This window comes from Oncorhynchus mykiss, chromosome 7 (genome assembly GCF_057628025.1).
Source record: "Oncorhynchus mykiss isolate SJ-2025 chromosome 7, ASM5762802v1, whole genome shotgun sequence".
Lineage (NCBI taxonomy): Eukaryota > Metazoa > Chordata > Actinopteri > Salmoniformes > Salmonidae > Oncorhynchus > Oncorhynchus mykiss.
Window position 1 is genome coordinate 59597975 of NC_143028.1, and position 17825 is coordinate 59615799.

Below are 17825 nucleotides of genomic sequence, written 5' to 3' on the forward strand. Positions count from 1 at the left end.
AGTCTTTAGGGTGTCTATAGCTAGGTTTCCATCCAATTGGCGACAGATTTTCATACCAATATTCTAAAATCTTCATAAAAACAATATACCATTTGAGTTTCCTTTATAAAAATTTGGCGTCGAACAACATGACAGGGAAGATTTTAATTTACCAGACATACATATGCATTCAGATCTGACCTGGCGCAACCAGCGCCATCAATAACAGAGTGATGTTGGTCAAATAAGCCACATTTACGTGTCCTTAACAGCTATAACAAATTACAAAAACACTTGTGTTTCGATGTGTAGTGAGTGTATGCTAAACTTCATAGCCTATTTTTTTTTATTTGTTTTTCGGCAACTTTCCGAAAACAACAATTGTCCACCTCACGGGTCAGCTTTCAGAGATTTGAATATTAAATTGCATCAGAGCATTGCATGCATAGGCCTTTAGGCTTAGGTGTCCACTTTATAATATTAATATTTTAATTATATACATTCTACCGTTCAAAAGTTTGAGGTCACTTAGAAATGTCCTTGTTTTTGAAAGAAAAGCATTTTTTTTTTTTGTCCATTAAAATAACATCGAATTGATCAGAAATACAGTGTAGACATTGTTAATGTTGTAAATTACTATTATAGCTGGAAACAGCAGATTTATTAATAGAATATCTATATAGGCGTACAGAGGCACATTATCAGATTACCTCCCCTATATGTCACTCCCTTAATTCCATTCTCCAGGTAGTATTGATTGTGTTTCATGTCCAGTCGCTACTCTTGTCTTGGTTTACTACATTATTCCATATGTGTTATTTCATTGTTTTGATGTCTTCACTATTATTCTACAATGCAGAATATAGTAAAAATAAAGGAAACCCTTTGAATGATTAGGTGTGTCTAAACTTTTGACTGGTACTGTATATCAATCTATATAAAGGAAGAGAAGCTGCATTTCTTTATTTCAGATGGCTGTTGCGGCTACTATACAGATATAGACGTACAGGAGGCTAATTCGTTTCGATCAGAATATGTTTTTATAAAGATAAGCATAATATTGTTAGATTATATGAGTAAGTCTGGTAGGCCTCAAACTGACTTTCTCACCTTAAATTCAACTGACGGAGTCAGTTGGAGTGCCGCGACGCACTGCCTTCAGGAAGTTTACCCAGGACACTCCTGACCTGCAAACCAACATTTTATTTCATAATTGGTTAAAATTAGGTTACGGTAAGAGCCAGTTTTAGATGTTGGTTAGTCGTTTTACATGCGTATCCTTATCGAGATTCCCTAAAAACACACCTCTTCGATACAACTACGACCGGAAGTGGCTTTTTTCGTAGCAGGCTTGGGGAATTTAGGTTAGGTTAGGATAATTCGATTCCTAACCTGCTATAAAAAGTAACTATATCGAAGTTGCGTGTCCTTATCTCATATACTCTGCCTTTTTCCTGCAACAACTCAACTTCTCTGTTGTGCGCCTCTCATTGAAAGTTCAACAATGATCCGGTTAATGGTATTCATAAGAACTGTTTACGAAGAACAACTTTTCCTGTTCCTGTTTCGGGGTTGATTTTGTTTCACTGGTAGGCTACAATCAACATAAGGACAAGTCCTCTGCCTCTTCTCAAGATATGAAAGCGTGTTCAACGTGATTTCCCGTTGTGTCATTGAGAAAGACGAACGTAAGTTGTATTAATCTTCACCTTTTGTCAGTTTAAGTGCGTCCACGTCTTAAATGCCTGTACCAAAATGATCCGAGTTGACCTTATCTCATAAGAAATTCAATCAATGAAAACAAAGTATGAAGCTAGGGGAACAACATGCTTTGTTTTCAACAATTGCAGTATGTTATTTAACATTTAATGGATAGTCAATAGTATATGCAGGTTTTCAAATACAGCTCTAAGTTTTCACAAAAATCATATGAAGTGGCGATTTGTAGGCTGGCTGTATCAAACACGAATGAAACTTTTACATTCCCTTATTAGAAAGCCTACAAGACATGTAATGGAATTGCCCGTATTTTCCTGTTATGTTATGAATGCTTTCTGTTTTATGAAGTGTATGAGTTCCTGTACAGTTTACAATTCTCTTCACAAATAGAATATGCCTCTTGAAAAAGACACGTGATTTTATTATGCCTGAAAATAAAGGTGTTGGATAGGTATCCGTTGTATTTTTAGTTATACTGTAAAACGTGTTCAGTGATTTCTGTGTTTGACTTTGGACATAGACCCCACAGATGTTTTGTATGATAGGGCCCCATTCTCTCTCCTCGACTTGGTTCCCTTTTTCCTTATCACTTCCTTCTTTAGACTCAAGTTGAGGGAGGGAAACTAGACCTTGCACACAACTGACGATAGCATAACATGCTATATAGTATGTTACACTCACAGGAGCAAAAGTCTCACCTCAACATTTATTTTTTGGACTCGAAGGTGATCATTTTTCATGTACATTGTAATGTACAGGTCTCTTTTTCACTGGTTTTGTAAAGATCCCTATGCTGCTGAGATGGAGGAGGCGTACACAGAGCTGTACAGGGAGTTCCTCCGACTGCGTTCGCTATGTCTGAAGCAGGCTGCTCTACTCCAGCAACTCACAGAGACACTGAGGAGACAGCGAGGTCACTCCCATCTCCTTTTTATAGGATAAGAAATTATATGCTTCTCATACATGCCTGTTCTGCAGGTTCTTCGTGTTACGATGAATGCCAAAATCTGGGAATTCAGTGCGCACTGTATATACAATATCAATTAATCTAGTAGGCTACAATACAGTCAATATGTTTGACAGACTTATAAGATCTGGTTCCTTCCTTAGGAGAAGCCCCTGTTCCTGATGGACAACCCAGCGTAATGGCACCAATCCCAGTCCAGTGCACCCAGGGTGGCCTGGGGTCTCTCCCTGCACGGCCAGAAACCCCAATGGTACCAACACACAACCCTGCTGCACACCGTGGCGGTATAGTCCTATCTGGGGCCTTTGGCTCACTCTCTGATCTCCTGGAGGGGGATTTGGGTAGACTACGGCTGGACTTTGCTCATCCAGAGACAGAAAGGAATGCGGTCCTCAAAGCCGCTCCCCTCAGGCCTCTGGATCTACCTGGGGGTAATAATGGAGAGGTGGCACCCTCCAGTGTCTCTGGGGACTCGAAGCAAGCAGGTCGATTTTGGGTTGATGATACGACCCGACAAATGTTCCGGGTAGGTTTCTCCCCTTGAATTCATATTTAAATGTTTTATTAGACTTAATCATTTGACTAGTCACCCCCCCCCTCCTCCCCCCTTAGATGCCCTCGGCGTGTGGCTCCTTCTTGGACAGGGAGTTCCTGAGCCAGACCGGGGGAATGATGCTGATGTCAGAGGTGGCAATGCAGTCTCAGGTGTGTGACTTCTGCAATGCTGTGTTCCCTGGCTACACCACCACCAGGGGGGACTTCCTGCGCCACCTCCACACACACATCAGCTAAAACTCTGGTTCCATGTTGATTCAACATCATCGCATAGATTTTGGGGGGTTGAAATGACATGGAAACAATGTTGATTCAACAAGTTTTTTCCCCAGAGGGTTATTTTGTTGCCACAGTGATCAGTAATTTGCGCCATGGGTCCTCGTCAAAAGTAGTACACTATATCATAGGGTGCTATTTGGGATGGAGCCTTGGTCTTTCTCAATCAAAGCAGCGACGCAAAAGCACACAGCAGAACTCCTCAACGAGCCACCAGATTGGCAGCTATATCTCGCTATATTTAGTCTGCTCTCATCATGGTGGTAGGGGGTGCGCACTCACATGGAGTGAAAAGAGGGTGACATCACAGATACAGGTGAGTCATGAAGCATCGTTTGTACAGGATTAGCACTCAGCACAGAACTGGAAGGAACAAACAACTTGATGGTGGTGGTGATATTGGGGGGAGAGTGGGAATGTCTGTTTGGACTTAGTGCTTTTCTATTAGTTCCCTAATTGCTGGCAGCATTCGAATGACGAAGGCTTATTCAGCCTTATCGTACATTTGACTCTCATGCTCCGTCAAAAGGAGTGCAACAAATGGGGCCACAAGATTAAAACAATAAAATAACATTTTATTGAGATTTAACAAAATAAATAATCTTCTGTTCAACATAACAAACTGAGGTTGTTTAATGCTTGTGAGGCAGGAGGTTACAGTTTAGGTACCTCATGGTAATAATGTGTGCATCCCAAATTGCATTATATTTCCTCTATAGAGCACCACCTTTAACCAGAGCCATATGGACCCTGGTCAAAAGTAGTTCATTATATAGGATATTGAAGGCCTTTTGGGATGCAGAAAATGAAATGTCCTTGATTCATCCTGATTTCCTATTCATCCAAACACCTTTTCAACATTCATACCCAGTAACATCTGATGTTTTCTTAGTAAAAAAAACCCCAGTTAAATTATCCCAAACTCCATTGTCAAAGAATTTAGTGTTTAATATGACAAACATACTGTATAAAAAAAACATTGGGGAGATGATAATTCGTCATTGTTATCTAAGTAATTGCCTCAAGTAAGAGTTATGCAAATGGTTGTTGCTTGTAAATTATTGTTGCTTGTTTAAACCTCAAGTTAAATCAAAGAATGTTGAGTTCACCAATAAATCTAATCTAAGGGATCAATAATATTAACATATTAACATCCAAACCCACCTCTCCAAAAGAACAGTCTCAGTGGGTGTAAGTGACACTTGCTGCATTATTGGGAGGAAAAGGCCTCTGAACCTGATTATCGTCTCTGTACACTTATTTCTGTTTATCATCTAGCTATCAAACGGTCAACACTCGAACGAGTGGCACTTTGCAAACCAAGCTTTAACGGCAGTGTCATTACAGATACTTTTCCTCATCACAAGTCCTTTCTCAGTTACAACCTTGTATCAACAGAACAAAAATAGCACCAAAAGTTAGTCATGATATCAACATTTTGCATCCATTGTCCTGGGGGAGGAGGGGATTATTGGGATTATGTTCATAGGGGACAAACTGAGACATTGTCACATTATGTGACAAACCTCCCACAGTTGTGTAAGTGTTACAGTAGTCCTGTGGAGATGTGGCTAATGCTGTTTGGAGGGTTTGGGCACATTATATACAGAGGTAAAGTTGTAGAGCACCGGTTTCTCAATTTCAGTACTGGAGGGCCGTAGTATTTGCAGGTTTAAGATGTGTTGCCTCTGCCTGAACCACCCGATTCAGCCAATCGTGGGTTCTGTCCCAAATGGCACCCTATTCCCTATATCATGCACAGCTTTTGACCAGGGTTCTGATCAAAAGTAGGGCATTATGTAGGGTGCCATTTAGGATGTAGATTTGATATAGATTGGAATGATTTATTCCACGGCCCCTCCCCCATCCCTGTACTACTACTACTGTTAGTGGTTTAAGTACAGATGGAAAGCCTGCTGAGTTTGGCCCTCCAGGATTTAAGGTGATGAGAAGCAGGGTAGTTGATGGGTTCTCAGGATGATGAGTGGTTAGTTTCACTACTTTCCCCCTTGGTCCGAGTCATCTTTGGTGCTGCCAGGGCTGCTGCTCCTGCACACTGCTACTGAGCTCCTCCTCTCCGCCTTAGCCTCAAAGTCTGGAAGAGGAAAGATGAGGGCTGTTAGCCTATATGCCTGACAGACAATATAATGACAATACATTATTACTCCCCCTGAACCTTTGAGTGCTTGCTATGGTCAACTGTACACCAATTAATGCATATTAGATTGGTTAGGGTCGTAACTTTTACGAGTACTTCACTTACTCAAAGTAATAAAACTGGAAATACAACAACACCATTCAACTATGGTAGCAAACTTTAATATTTGAAATGGAAAATTAAATGTCAAATGTTTTGTCTGACAGAATGCGAGCCCACCTACAGGCGAATAGGATAACACTGTAGAGGACGTAGGTGCAGTTTGGTCAGAGGAGACAGGTCGTGTTGAGTGAGTGAAACAGAAAAGGAGAAGGAAACCAAGGTGAGTGATAAGAACAAAGGACGACGGCGGGGAAGTGAGAGGGAGACCGACGTCATAGAGAGATGAAATGGTTGTTTTTCCCCCTCTGCTTACTTCTTAAGTAGAGGGAGAGGGAGAAAAAAAGCCTGTGCCATTTCCCTGCCCACAGGTTTTTATTTTTGTTCTCTGTCGCTCGGTGAGTCAATGCAACGCCCCTCCAATTACAGCCCACTCCTTCGCCCCCTCTCTCCATCCATCCCGCCCTTCAGCCCACATGCCTAACACACTGACGTCAGCCGAGGGGGGGGGGGGGGGGTGTCTGTTTACCACCCCACAGCACTTCCTCTGCCCCTCCTGCTATCATTCTCTCTTCCTCCCACTCGATCTCCCTGTATCTTCTCCACCCTGCCTACTGTGACAGCCTAGTGCTACGGCACAGTAGTTTTATTAACATCTGAATGGCTGTACCTTTAACATTTTAATGATGCGTGATAAGGTGTGACAGGAAAGGGATAAGTACAATCATTTGAAGTGTCATAATCAGTTATTTACATACGCTACTCGACCTCATGGCAATTTGACTGTATTGACATCCATGTCAATTTTCAGTATGGTTTGTAGCTGATAGAGGGGAGGAGGTAGCCTATCCCCCAACTAATTTTCCTTCTTTCTCTCTTCTCCAGTCCCAGCTAGTTAGAACTCAGACCTGGCTAGTGGGAGGAATCAATAAAGATTCTGACTCACTTGGGTTCAAACCGAAGATCCTTGAAACAGTCTTTAAATGACGGTAGCAAAACTCTGGCCTTTTAGCCCTACCTCAGTTTCTACTTGTTATCAATGTAAACGATACTGGCTACAGGGACAGTATGTTAAAGTGATAGTTCACTTCAAAATTTAAGTTTGTTAAAAAGATTCCGGCCTCGAAAGTGGTTTAATATCAGGATGAGTCAATGTCCCACGCCATCTGTTGCGTAGCTCTAGTGAGATTTGGCTGTATGTCTCAATCTCAAATTAATGGTTAAGATAGGCACCGTTTAAAAACAATGAAATGAGACGGTGCATATATCCTATTCATTTGAGATTGAGACGTAGCCAAATCTACACAAAAAAAAATTGTGAGACCGAGTCATCTCAACATCACAAAAACCTTTTAGTCTGAATTTCAGGCCTATCACTTTAAGAGTGTTAGTATGATAACTCTTGGATGATAATGTTTGTAAGCCATTATTCAGAAAGTCACCTGTGGTATGTGTCCCCTCTGACCTAAGGCTGACCTTGCCAGCACGGTCATGTGACACCATCCTAGCCAATCGCAGCCCCTCATCCATGAGCGTTTGTTGCATGAGTTGGCGATTCCAGTTGGCAGGTATGGAGGTGTCGGTGGGGGGGCGGGGTGATGGAGATTGGTTGCACTGTGAGCCTACGTCTAAGACAGACAAGGTTAGGTGTGAATGCCATTTTGAACCAATCAAATATAGCTGTTTCTTGACAAGGCTGACTTTGCGTCCCAAATGGCACCCAATTCCCCATAGACCAAAACCGACACGTGCGCAACTATGGGGCAAAAAAGATGGGGTTGGCATAGATTGTTGACAAAATGTAAATACATTTTAGTCTCCAAATGTTTATTAAAAACAAATACATTTGCACAATGAGCACTTGTCTCTCAAATACAGTTACAGTTGTTGATTCGCTAGCTAGCGAATTTTAGCCATATTAGCATAGACATGAGTCAAAACGCCTCAAAAGAATACATGGTATCAATAACAAGGTACAAAGAGCTGAAACGAGCCACTTACAATTCCCCATATGGCAGCTTCTTGTCATTGTTGCTAGTTATTTGACTGTTCAGAATCATAACACCACATGGCCTTCTGCCTCATCGATGCTCACATTTTTTGTGACGATGTCAGCCAACCTATCTATTGGGCTACGGTCAAAAGTAGTGCACTATATAGGGAATAGGTTGCCATTTGGGACACAGCCTGACACTACAGAAAACATGAACTATTTGGGCTTGATTATAAATGGTGCTTTAAAGTCAGTGGGGCTCTGACATTTACAGAAACACATAAAGAATGTCTGGGAATGGAATGTGATTAAGTGACACTGTACAAGATCAGTGCTAAATGTGTTCAACAATTACTGTATATAGTGTACATGCTAGACTTACTTGACTTAAGCCGATATACAAGCTAGTGTTACTAAGAAATAATATTTGGATCTGGACACCGTACATACCTTGTGTTAGGCTGTCCAGACTCTCTCCTGATAGGCTGTCCTCGTCAGCCCTCTGGGACACGCCCTCTGACCCCTCAACACCATGGAGGGAGGACACACACTCTGACACTATCACCTGAAACACACACACTTAACCATTTAAATACACAAAACATCTCAAACACACACTTCCACACTATCACCCGAAACACACCAAAACATAATATTGTGTGTCTTACAATGCAATTACTACTGAAAAGTACCTATGGTATAAATTGATTTATGAACTGGGTGGTTCAAGCCCTGAATGCTGATTGGCTGACAGCCGTGGTATATCAGACCATATACCATGGGTATGACGAAACATTTATTTTTACTGCTCTAATTACGTTGGTAACCAGTTTATAATAGCAATAAAGCATCTCTGGGGTTTGTGATATATGGCCATTAAACCACGGCTAAGGGCTGTGTCCAGGCACTTCGCTTTGCGTCATTCCTAAGAACAGCCCTTAGCCATGGTATATTGGCCATATACCACACCTCCTCGGGCCTTATTGCTTAAATATTGTAAAGGACTAATTGAATTGTAGCCATGGTATAAATTACAGCATATAAATTATTGCAATTTATTGCCATTACAGCTCATTCATTGTCTACCAATGCCGTATCCAATACATTACCAATATTATGTTGACAAAACAGCTTGTGTACACCCACAATAACACATTTAAACAAGAGTGAGAGAGTTTGGTATAGTTTTACTCTTTTCTGTTAGGGGTTCAGAGACTTAAGCCCACTCACCTCATTTTTTATTCTCTTTTGGGATGGTAAGCTGCAGTCATCTGCACTTGATCTGTAATAAGAGAAAGTATAATAAAGTAAGAAGGCAGTAAAAGAAGAGCAAACCTCTTGTGCAAACTCCAGGATTCAGTTGGTCCTGCTTTGTTCATTAGCAAGTAGTAGCTCACTATATCCAATTACAATATAAAAACTGATGTTGAGTAACCAAACCTCGAGGCTATTTGTGACTAAAAGTAAACGCATACATTATTCAGTGAGTTTGAAAGATATGTTTTTGTTATTGATTATATGAGAAGCTTGAGGATTTGAATGTGCTTTCATTTTGTTGGTTACACAGTATGACTTTGTTTTTAAGCTGATGCACTGACTGCAGTGCTGTCTGACTAATAGCATGACCTTGGCTAGGCTTAGCTATGTGTGCTGTGGGAGTTCCCAGCTTTCCCTCTGTTCTATACGCCCACCTCTCTTCGCCCCTATGCTGCCTGCAACCACATAGTAGTTTCTCTACGATCATATCTTGTTGAGAAAAGGAATCATATATGCTCAAGGCAAAGCAGAGCATAACATTTGAATTTCTAATATCGTAACTCTATTTGGGTTTCTTTGCATCCCAAATGGCACCCTATTCCCTATGTAGTGCACTACTTTTGACCAGGGCCCATAAGGGATAAAACTTAGTTATAGAGGAAGAGACAGAGGGTGGGATGGTCATCAGATTGGGGTAGGGAAGACCTTAAACTGCGCAGGCTCGTGCCCTTACCTGGCATGCTTGAGTGTGGAGGTGTAGGCACATTCTCTTGCCACCTGTCTAGCCAATGAGAAGAGCTCTACCCGTCGAAGAAGCAGAGCGTTGTCACGCATACAGAACTGTGCAGCCGCTTCATTGATGATCAGCTGAACATAAGGAGGACATAAAATAAGGTGAAAGAGAATGTTAGAATGATATGAACAGCATGATAAAAAGAAGACCAGGCTCAAGCCTCACACATACCGGTACACAGAGACCTCTAATAGTAGAAACACTGATGCCCTTACCTCGTGATGTGTGAGCTGCTTTCCCTCCCTCCTCTTGGAGTCGAAGCGGCCGTAGATGAGGCTGTACTTACGGATCTCCTCCTCCTTGGCCACATCCTGGGGTGCCATCTTGAAGATGTGGCCCACAGTCTTGGCCATCTTCTTGTTCATCCTCAGCAGTGTCTTCACCTCTCTGGGGTCTGACCTGGGTAGGGTCCTCAGGAGCCTGTCCACGCTCTCCCCTACTGCTTGCGCCGTCTCCCCATCCAGCTGGCCCCCGGGCCAGGCCGAGAGGGCTGCCGGGGAGAGAGATGAGGAGGAGGCCGGGGGCGTGGAGGGACCTGGGGGACGAGGGGGGAGCAGAGGTGGGCTGGGCTGCTCCTCGTCCACCCCTGAGGCTGAGGCGCTGTTCCCGTCCTGTTCAGGGCTGAGCCAGTGAGGGTCCATTGGGGACAGCTTGTCCCTGTAGTGGGTGTCCTGGGGCTGCGGTGAGGCCTGGGAGCAGGGGCTTCTGGGGCTCCCACTGTGCATAGGGGTGAGGCATGCCCTGTCCTCTCTGTCACACGGTGACCCCGGCTGCCCGTTGCTCAGGGACTTCCTGAGTACTCCGGCAGCGGTCCCGCTACCACCCGTCCCATCAACCTTGAACAGAGGGATTCCCCCCAGGGGTACGTTGGCCAGGGGTTGGTTGAAGAGGGCTGGGTTGGCCGCCCAGTCGCGGAGGGCCTTCTGCAGACGGCGCACGTGCAGTGGCTTGGTCGCCATGCCGACCAGCGCCATGATTTCCAAGAACTCATCCTCTGCAGCCTCACAGAGCTGCTGCACGTCGTCGCCACCCTGCTGGATGAAGGTGTCGTAGTAGGCCAGCAGGTTGGCCCTCTGCAGCACCCGGTACAGTTGCAGCTCGCCCAGCGTGCGTGGCAGAGACATGGCGCAGGACTGGAGGTGGGAAAGAAGGAACAGACCGGAGGAGAGTTACTCAAGTCTTAAGTTTTAATAAATGGCTTATCAATCAATGGAAGGAGTATTGTGTTGTGTGTACAGAATGCTTTATTCATTTGTTTGCTATATGGTATAATCTATATGTATTGTTATTTCGGGTTATGTTTTCTTTGGAATGTTAGCAATTTTCTACCAATCTTTTTGTGGTGTGGTAACTACTGCTGTGATGCTATATCTGGGAACAGATGTCTCATATAAGAACACCTAAAGTCCATATCCATCAGATGTCTTATATAAGAAGACAATGTCAATATCTTTACATTTTTTTAAACCAAAATTACTAAATTAGAGACTTATACTCCAATAGCCTACTTTTCCTGATAGTATATTATTATTGGTGGTTATCTTTGGCAACATTTCACATGTGGGTGCCCAACCCTTTATACCTCAAATATGCAGGATGTGTACGCATGGTATTATTGGGGAAATGTAGGCCTACAGTTTAGAAATGCACAATTTTTTATCTCTTATTCAAGTTGTGATAATTAAAAATAGTTTGTCTACTCTTATGAGACCCGAATTTGATAGTTTATATAACGCACAAAGCGATGGTTACGAAAACAATCATTGAAAAAACTATGACAATAGTATTACGCGCACATCCGTCCAAGCCCAATACCAGACAATGCATATATCTATGGAATTACACACGCATGTAAAATGTAATATTTCAGCATAAAACATTTAAATGACTCTAATGTAATCTCTTACCTTGTCCACGTCGTCCGACGGCTGGATTGGTAGAGGGGACCCGCGCTCACTGAGTGACGGAGTGGTGTCTCCAGCAACAGAATCCAGTTTTCGCGCAATATGTGCCGCCTCGTAATAGGCTCGATTATTGAACGATAAAGGTAAATGAGCAAAAGCCTTATGGTTATCTCACTTTTAACCTTGTCGAAAGTCCCATCCAATCCCGTTAAATTGTTATCAATGAAAGGGCTGAGACAAAAAAAAAATTAAGAAACGGTGATCAATAGAGCTATTGTACACAGCCTATTGTAAATACCTTACATTGATTTGTATAATCGCTCTCTTTCCCTGTACAATCGTTTTCTTTCTCACTTCGGAGTGGTGTTGCCATCAGCTAAATCCCTGAGCATATCGTAACTCGTCTGGATTCGTTAGCAGATATCCTCCCCTGACGAACCGTATTGGTTGCTGGCTGCTTTTTTGCTGGTTGAGTGGGTGCGAGAAACCTGGGGGCGGACTGCAGCACGCCATCTGACCGAAAAAGAGCTTTCCTCTCCCGGTAGAGAGGCGGCTTTCAAATTGGAGATGTGGGAGGCGGGGGCTTGAAAGGCTGAGGTTTGCTTATTAACCCTTTCATTTTCTGATTTTGTCTGCCCACTTCGCAATAAGATGCACCTGTCTAAGCCTATTCAATACAAACTGAGGACCACATAGGCTACCATTCTGGTCAGTCACATAAATGTGTGAGGTGGGCTGTATGATACCCTATGCTGATAATAGCATAACCTTCGATTTAATTAATCTAACCTTTATTACACTAGATCAGTTATTTATATTGGGTGCTGTTTCACAGATACATCGTATTGATGATATACAGCGCAGTCGTGTAAACAAAATGGACATACAGTCCATTGTGCGGCAGAATCATCAAGTGGGTGGCAAGTGGTGAAGGACTGTTTCCGATCGGTTGGGTAGATTCTCTGCATCAAATCAAATCAAATCAAATTTTATTTGTCACATACACATGGTTAGCAGATGTTAATGCGAGTGTAGCGAAATGCTTGTGCTTCTAGTTCCGACAATGCAGTAATAACAAGTAATCTAACTAACAATTCCAAAACTACTGTCTTGTACACAGTGTAAGGGGATAAATAATATGTACATAAGGATATATGAATGAGTGATGGTACAGAGCAGCATAGGCAAGATACAGTAGATGGTATCGGGTACAGTATGTACAATGAGATGAGTATGTAAACAAAGTGGCATAGTATAGTATAAAGTGGCTAGTGATACATGTATTACATAAGGATACCGTCGATGATATAGAGTACAGTATATACGTATGCATATGAGATGAATAATGTAGGGTAAGTAACATTTATATAAGGTAGCATTGTTTAAAGTGGCTAGTGATATATTTACATCATTTCCCATCAATTCCCATTATTAAAGTGGCTGGAGTTGAGTCAGTGTCAGTGTGTTGGCAGCAGCCACTCAGTGTTAGTGGTGGCTGTTTAACAGTCTGATGGCCTTGAGATAGAAGCTGTTTTTCAGTCTCTCGGTCCCAGCTTTGATGCACCTGTACTGACCTCGCCTTCTGGATGATAGCGGGGTAAACAGGCAGTGGCTCGGGTGGTTGATGTCCTTGATGATCTTTATGGCCTTCCTGTGACATCGGGTGGTGTAGGTGTCCTGGAGGGCAGGTAGTTTGCCCCCGGTGATGCGTTGTGCAGACCTCACTACCCTCTGGAGAGCCTTACGGTTGAGGGCGGTGCAGTTGCCATACCAGGCGGTGATACAGCCCGCCAGGATGCTCTCGATTGTGCATCTGTAGAAGTTTGTGAGTGCTTTTGGTGACAAGCCGAATTTCTTCAGCCTCCTGAGGTTGAAGAGGCGCTGCTGCGCCTTCTTCACGATGCTGTCTGTGTGAGTGGACCAATTCAGTTTGTCTGTGATGTGTATGCCGAGGAACTTAAAACTTGCTACCCTCTCCACTACTGTTCCATCGATGTGGATAGGGGGGTGTTCCCTCTGCTGTTTCCTGAAGTCCACAATCATCTCCTTAGTTTTGTTGACGTTGAGTGTGAGGTTGTTTTCCTGACACCACACTCCGAGGGCCCTCACCTCCTCCCTGTAGGCCGTCTCATCGTTGTTGGTAATCAAGCCTACCACTGTTGTGTCGTCCGCAAACTTGATGATTGAGTTGGAGGCGTGCGTGGCCATGCAGTCGTGGGTGAACAGGGAGTACAGGAGAGGGTACAGGAGAGGGCTCTTATGCGCATGACGCATAAGATAGGGGATTCCCCAATGATGCAACAGGCATCACTGTGAATTTGATGTACAGTAGTCCTACAGCGTTTGTTGTGATAAATAGGCTATCTTAAATTAATTGAACAAAATCCGAAGTTGATTTTGCGTAAATTAATGGCATTTAGGCTCCAACATGTCTGGCCATGGTTGTTTTGATTGGTTTAACTTGGGACGAATTGGTTAAATGGTTTATGTTGAGTAGGCCTATATGTTCACCACAGCTGTGTGATTTTGCACAAAGCACCATTGTCTATGTGTCCTTCGGGTCACCACGTAGGCGTTGAAGCATGCTGACACACGTTCTATCTGCGCCCTCTCAACCAAATAAGCAATCTTTTTTTAATTTATCAAAAGCTGTGTGTGTGAAAAGAAAGTCTAGATTATTAATGAAAACGAAACTAACGAAACTATAGGCTTCACTATTTATACTAGCCTGAAGAATTTCTATTAGGCCTACAGTCCATTCGGAAAGTATTCAGACCCCTTCCCCTTTTCCACATTTTGTTACCTTACATCCTTATTCTAAAATGGATTACATTTTTCCACCTCTCATCAATCTACACAAAATACTCCATAATGACAAAGCGAAAACAGGTTTTTAGATATTTTTGCAAATTTATAAAAATGTTAAAACAAATACCTTATTTACATAAGTATTTAGACCCTTTGATATAAGACTTGAAATTGAGCTCAGGTGCATCCTGTTTCCATTGATCATCCTTGAGATGTTTCTACAACTTGATTGGAGTCCACCTGTGGTAAATTCAATTGATTGGACATGATTTGGAAAGGCACACACCTGTCTATATAAGGTCACACAGTTGACAGTGCATGCCATAGAAAAACCAAGCCATGATATTGAAGGAATTGTCTGTAGAGCTCTGAGACAGGATTGTATCGAGGCCCAGATCTCGGGAAGGGAACCAAAAAAAATCTGCAACATTGAAGGTCCCCAAGAACACAGTGGCCATCTCTTCCTAGAGCTGTCCGCTTGGCCAAATTGAGCAATCGGGGGAGAAGGGCCTTGGTCAGGGAGGTGACAAAGAACCCGATGGTCACTCTGACAGAGCTCTAGAGTTCCTCTGTGGAGATGGGAAAACTTTCCAGAAGGACAACCATCTCTGCAGCACTCCACCAATCAGGCCTTTATGGTAGAGTGGCCAGACAGAAGCCACTCCTCAGTAAAAGGGACATGACAGCCAGCTTGGAGTTTGCCAAAAGGCACCTAAAGGAGTCAGACCATGAGAAACAAGATTCTCTGGTCTGATGAAACCAAGATTGAACTCTTTGGCGGTAATGCCAGGAAGAAACCTGGCACCATCCCTACGGTGAAGCATGGAGGTGGCAGCATCATGCTGTGGGGATATTTTTCAGCGGCAGGGACTGGGAGACTAGTCAGGATTGAGGGAAAGATGAACTGAGCAAAGTACAAAGATATCCTTGATGAAAACTTGCTCCAGAGCGCTCAAGACCTCAGACTGGGGCAAAGGTTCACCTTCCAACAGGACAAAGACCCTAACCACACAGCTAAGACAACGCACGAGTGGCTTCACGACAAGTCTCAGAATGATTTTTTATTTATTTATTTAACCGTTATTTAATTAGGCAAGTCAGTTAAGAACATATTCTTATTTACAATGAGGGCCTACCACGGCCAAAACCAGATGATGCTGGGCTAATTGTGCGCCACCCTATGGGGCTCTCAATCACGGCCACATGTGATATAGCCAGGATTCGACCCAAGGATTGTAGTGATGCCTCTTGCAATGTCCTTGAGTGGCCCAGCCAGAGCCCGAACTTGAACCAGATCAAACATCTCTGGAGAGACCTGAAAATAGCTGTGCAGCGATGCTCCCCATCCAACCTGACAGAGCTTGAGAGGATCTGCAGAGAATAATGGGAGAAACTCCCATTGCTTGTAGCATCATACCCAAGAGGACTCAAGGCTGTAATCGCTGCCAAAGGTGCTTCAACAAAGTCCTGAGTAACGGGTCTGAATACATATATAAATGGTTTATTTACCTTTTTTTTTATTTGTAATAAATTTGTAAAAATAAAATAAAAACAGTTTTTGCTTTTTCATTATGGGGTATTGTGTGTAGATTGATGAGGGAAAATATAATATTATAATAGTAGGCCTAATTGGAACAGAGAATTCTGATTTTCTTATGAATAAGAAATAATGATTGTCCTCTTAAAATATCAGATTGACTGTAGGTCAAATAAAGGTGATTCTGAGAGGTCTTCTGAGGCAGAGGACATCCATACTGTGTTCAGTCCATCCCACTTCCTTTATATCCATCCAAGGATGTCATGCACCCCAAAAATCTGAGGGGGCAAAAGTTACATGAGGATGGCGGGGAGTGGTCCGGAGGGTGCTAGATCCCCCATCTGTAAATTGGATAATTTAGCATTTTTCACCCGAATCAGCTTTTTTTTCTGCAATCTAGAGCCATAATCATTATGCTTAATTCTAGGTAACAGAAAATTTTATATTTCTCTGTATATCTAAGTATACCTCTTGAGCTGTCTGTATCCTCCTGACTGGTGGTTCTTTTTTTAAAGAAACTAAATATGCTTCTATGTATCGCTGCTCAAATCTGGGTAAAATATGAAAGGAATGTGATTATTGTAAAGTACATCTAGTTATTTCTAAAATCTACCAACCTTGCCAGCAGGAATGCCAGCTAAGATAGTTAGACAAGCTAGATACTCTAACTGATTGAGAGCCTAAAATGGCTTCTTGGTAGCTATTTTTTTTATTCTTTAATGTTTTAATTTTTATTTCACCTTTATTTAAACAGGTAGGCTAGTTGAGAACAAGTTCTCATTTGCAACTGCGACCTGGCCAAGATAAAGCAAAGCAGTGTGACACAGACAACAACACAGAGTTACACATGGAGTAAACAATAAACAAGCCAATTACACAATAAACAAGTCAATGACACAGTAGAGAAAAAAAGAAAGTCTATATGCAGTGTGTGCAAAAGGCATGAGGAGGTAGGCAATAAATAGGCCATAGGAGTGAATAATTACAATTTAGCGGATTTACACTGGAGTGATAAATGAGCAGATGATGATGTGCAAGTAGAGATAATGGTGTGGAAAAGAGCAGAAAAGTAAATAAAATAAACAGTATGGGGATGAGGTAGGTAGATTGGGTGGGCTATTTACAGATGGACTATGTACAGCTGCAGCAATCGGTTAGTTGCTCAGATAGTTGATGTTTAAAGTTGGTGAGGGAAATAAAAGTCTCCAACTTCAGCGATAGTAATGAGGTTGATAGATTGGAAACCCACAGGACAAATCCGAGGGGGCACGTGCCCTCTGTATCCATCTCCAGCCTAACTAACTAGACACTTGGCCCACACAGACTACTTGCACACACAAACACACACACTCCTTGAGGAACACACAGCATCCGGAATGGGCAGAAATAAGCTAGAGAATGCAATGCATCCGGGGAGTGTGTAGGTGGGTGGAGAAGGCAGACATGAGAGAGTGGATGGTGTTTGAGAGTATGAAAAAGTGACTGCATGATATCCATGTTTATATTGTTGAATAAACAATTACTTGTTTTGTTTAAATAGGGAGTAAGCCAGACAATAGTTTGCCTTTTACAATTCTAGTTTTTAAATTATTATTTCGTTATTAGGCCTAGGCTTCTTGAAGATAATACAATTGTAGACCCATGTAATTGCTTTGATATAAAGAGAAACCTGGTGATTAACGTTACATTCATCTTCTTCTCTTTACATTCAGTGGCCAATAAAAGTTTATTCGAACATTTGTGCGCACATTTTTTCTGGCAAGAATAGGGTTAATACAGC

At 42.5% G+C, this 17825-nt stretch overlaps 2 protein-coding genes across 4 annotated transcripts; one reads left to right on the forward strand and one right to left on the reverse strand.

The window, feature by feature from the left end:
• The first annotated feature begins 870 nt into the window (after nt 1-870).
• On the forward strand, nt 871-4118 carry LOC110528261 (uncharacterized). 2 transcript variants are annotated; one of them, XM_036983846.2, is made up of 4 exons: nt 871-1667; nt 2483-2611; nt 2809-3191; nt 3278-4118. In XM_036983846.2, the coding sequence occupies exons 2-4, from the start codon at nt 2500-2502 to the stop codon at nt 3455-3457; spliced, it is 675 nt and encodes a 224-aa protein (XP_036839741.1). In that variant the 5' UTR covers nt 871-1667; nt 2483-2499; the 3' UTR covers nt 3458-4118. The 2 variants fall into 2 exon arrangements, with proteins under 2 accessions (XP_036839741.1, XP_036839742.1); XM_036983847.2 differs by having other exon boundaries at nt 1129-1667; nt 2457-2611.
• LOC110528260 (NGFI-A-binding protein 2) lies at nt 4051-12269 on the reverse strand. 2 transcript variants are annotated; one of them, XM_021610171.3, is made up of 7 exons: nt 11704-12269; nt 10012-10929; nt 9737-9870; nt 8977-9028; nt 8197-8311; nt 7196-7381; nt 4051-5591 (listed from the first exon to the last, which is right to left on the reverse strand). In XM_021610171.3, the coding sequence occupies exons 2-7, from the start codon at nt 10918-10920 to the stop codon at nt 5494-5496; spliced, it is 1494 nt and encodes a 497-aa protein (XP_021465846.1). In that variant the 5' UTR covers nt 10921-10929; nt 11704-12269; the 3' UTR covers nt 4051-5493. The 2 variants fall into 2 exon arrangements, with proteins under 2 accessions (XP_021465846.1, XP_021465848.1); XM_021610173.3 differs by lacking the exon at nt 7196-7381 and having other exon boundaries at nt 11704-12258.
• Between the last annotated feature and the right edge of the window lie 5556 nt (nt 12270-17825).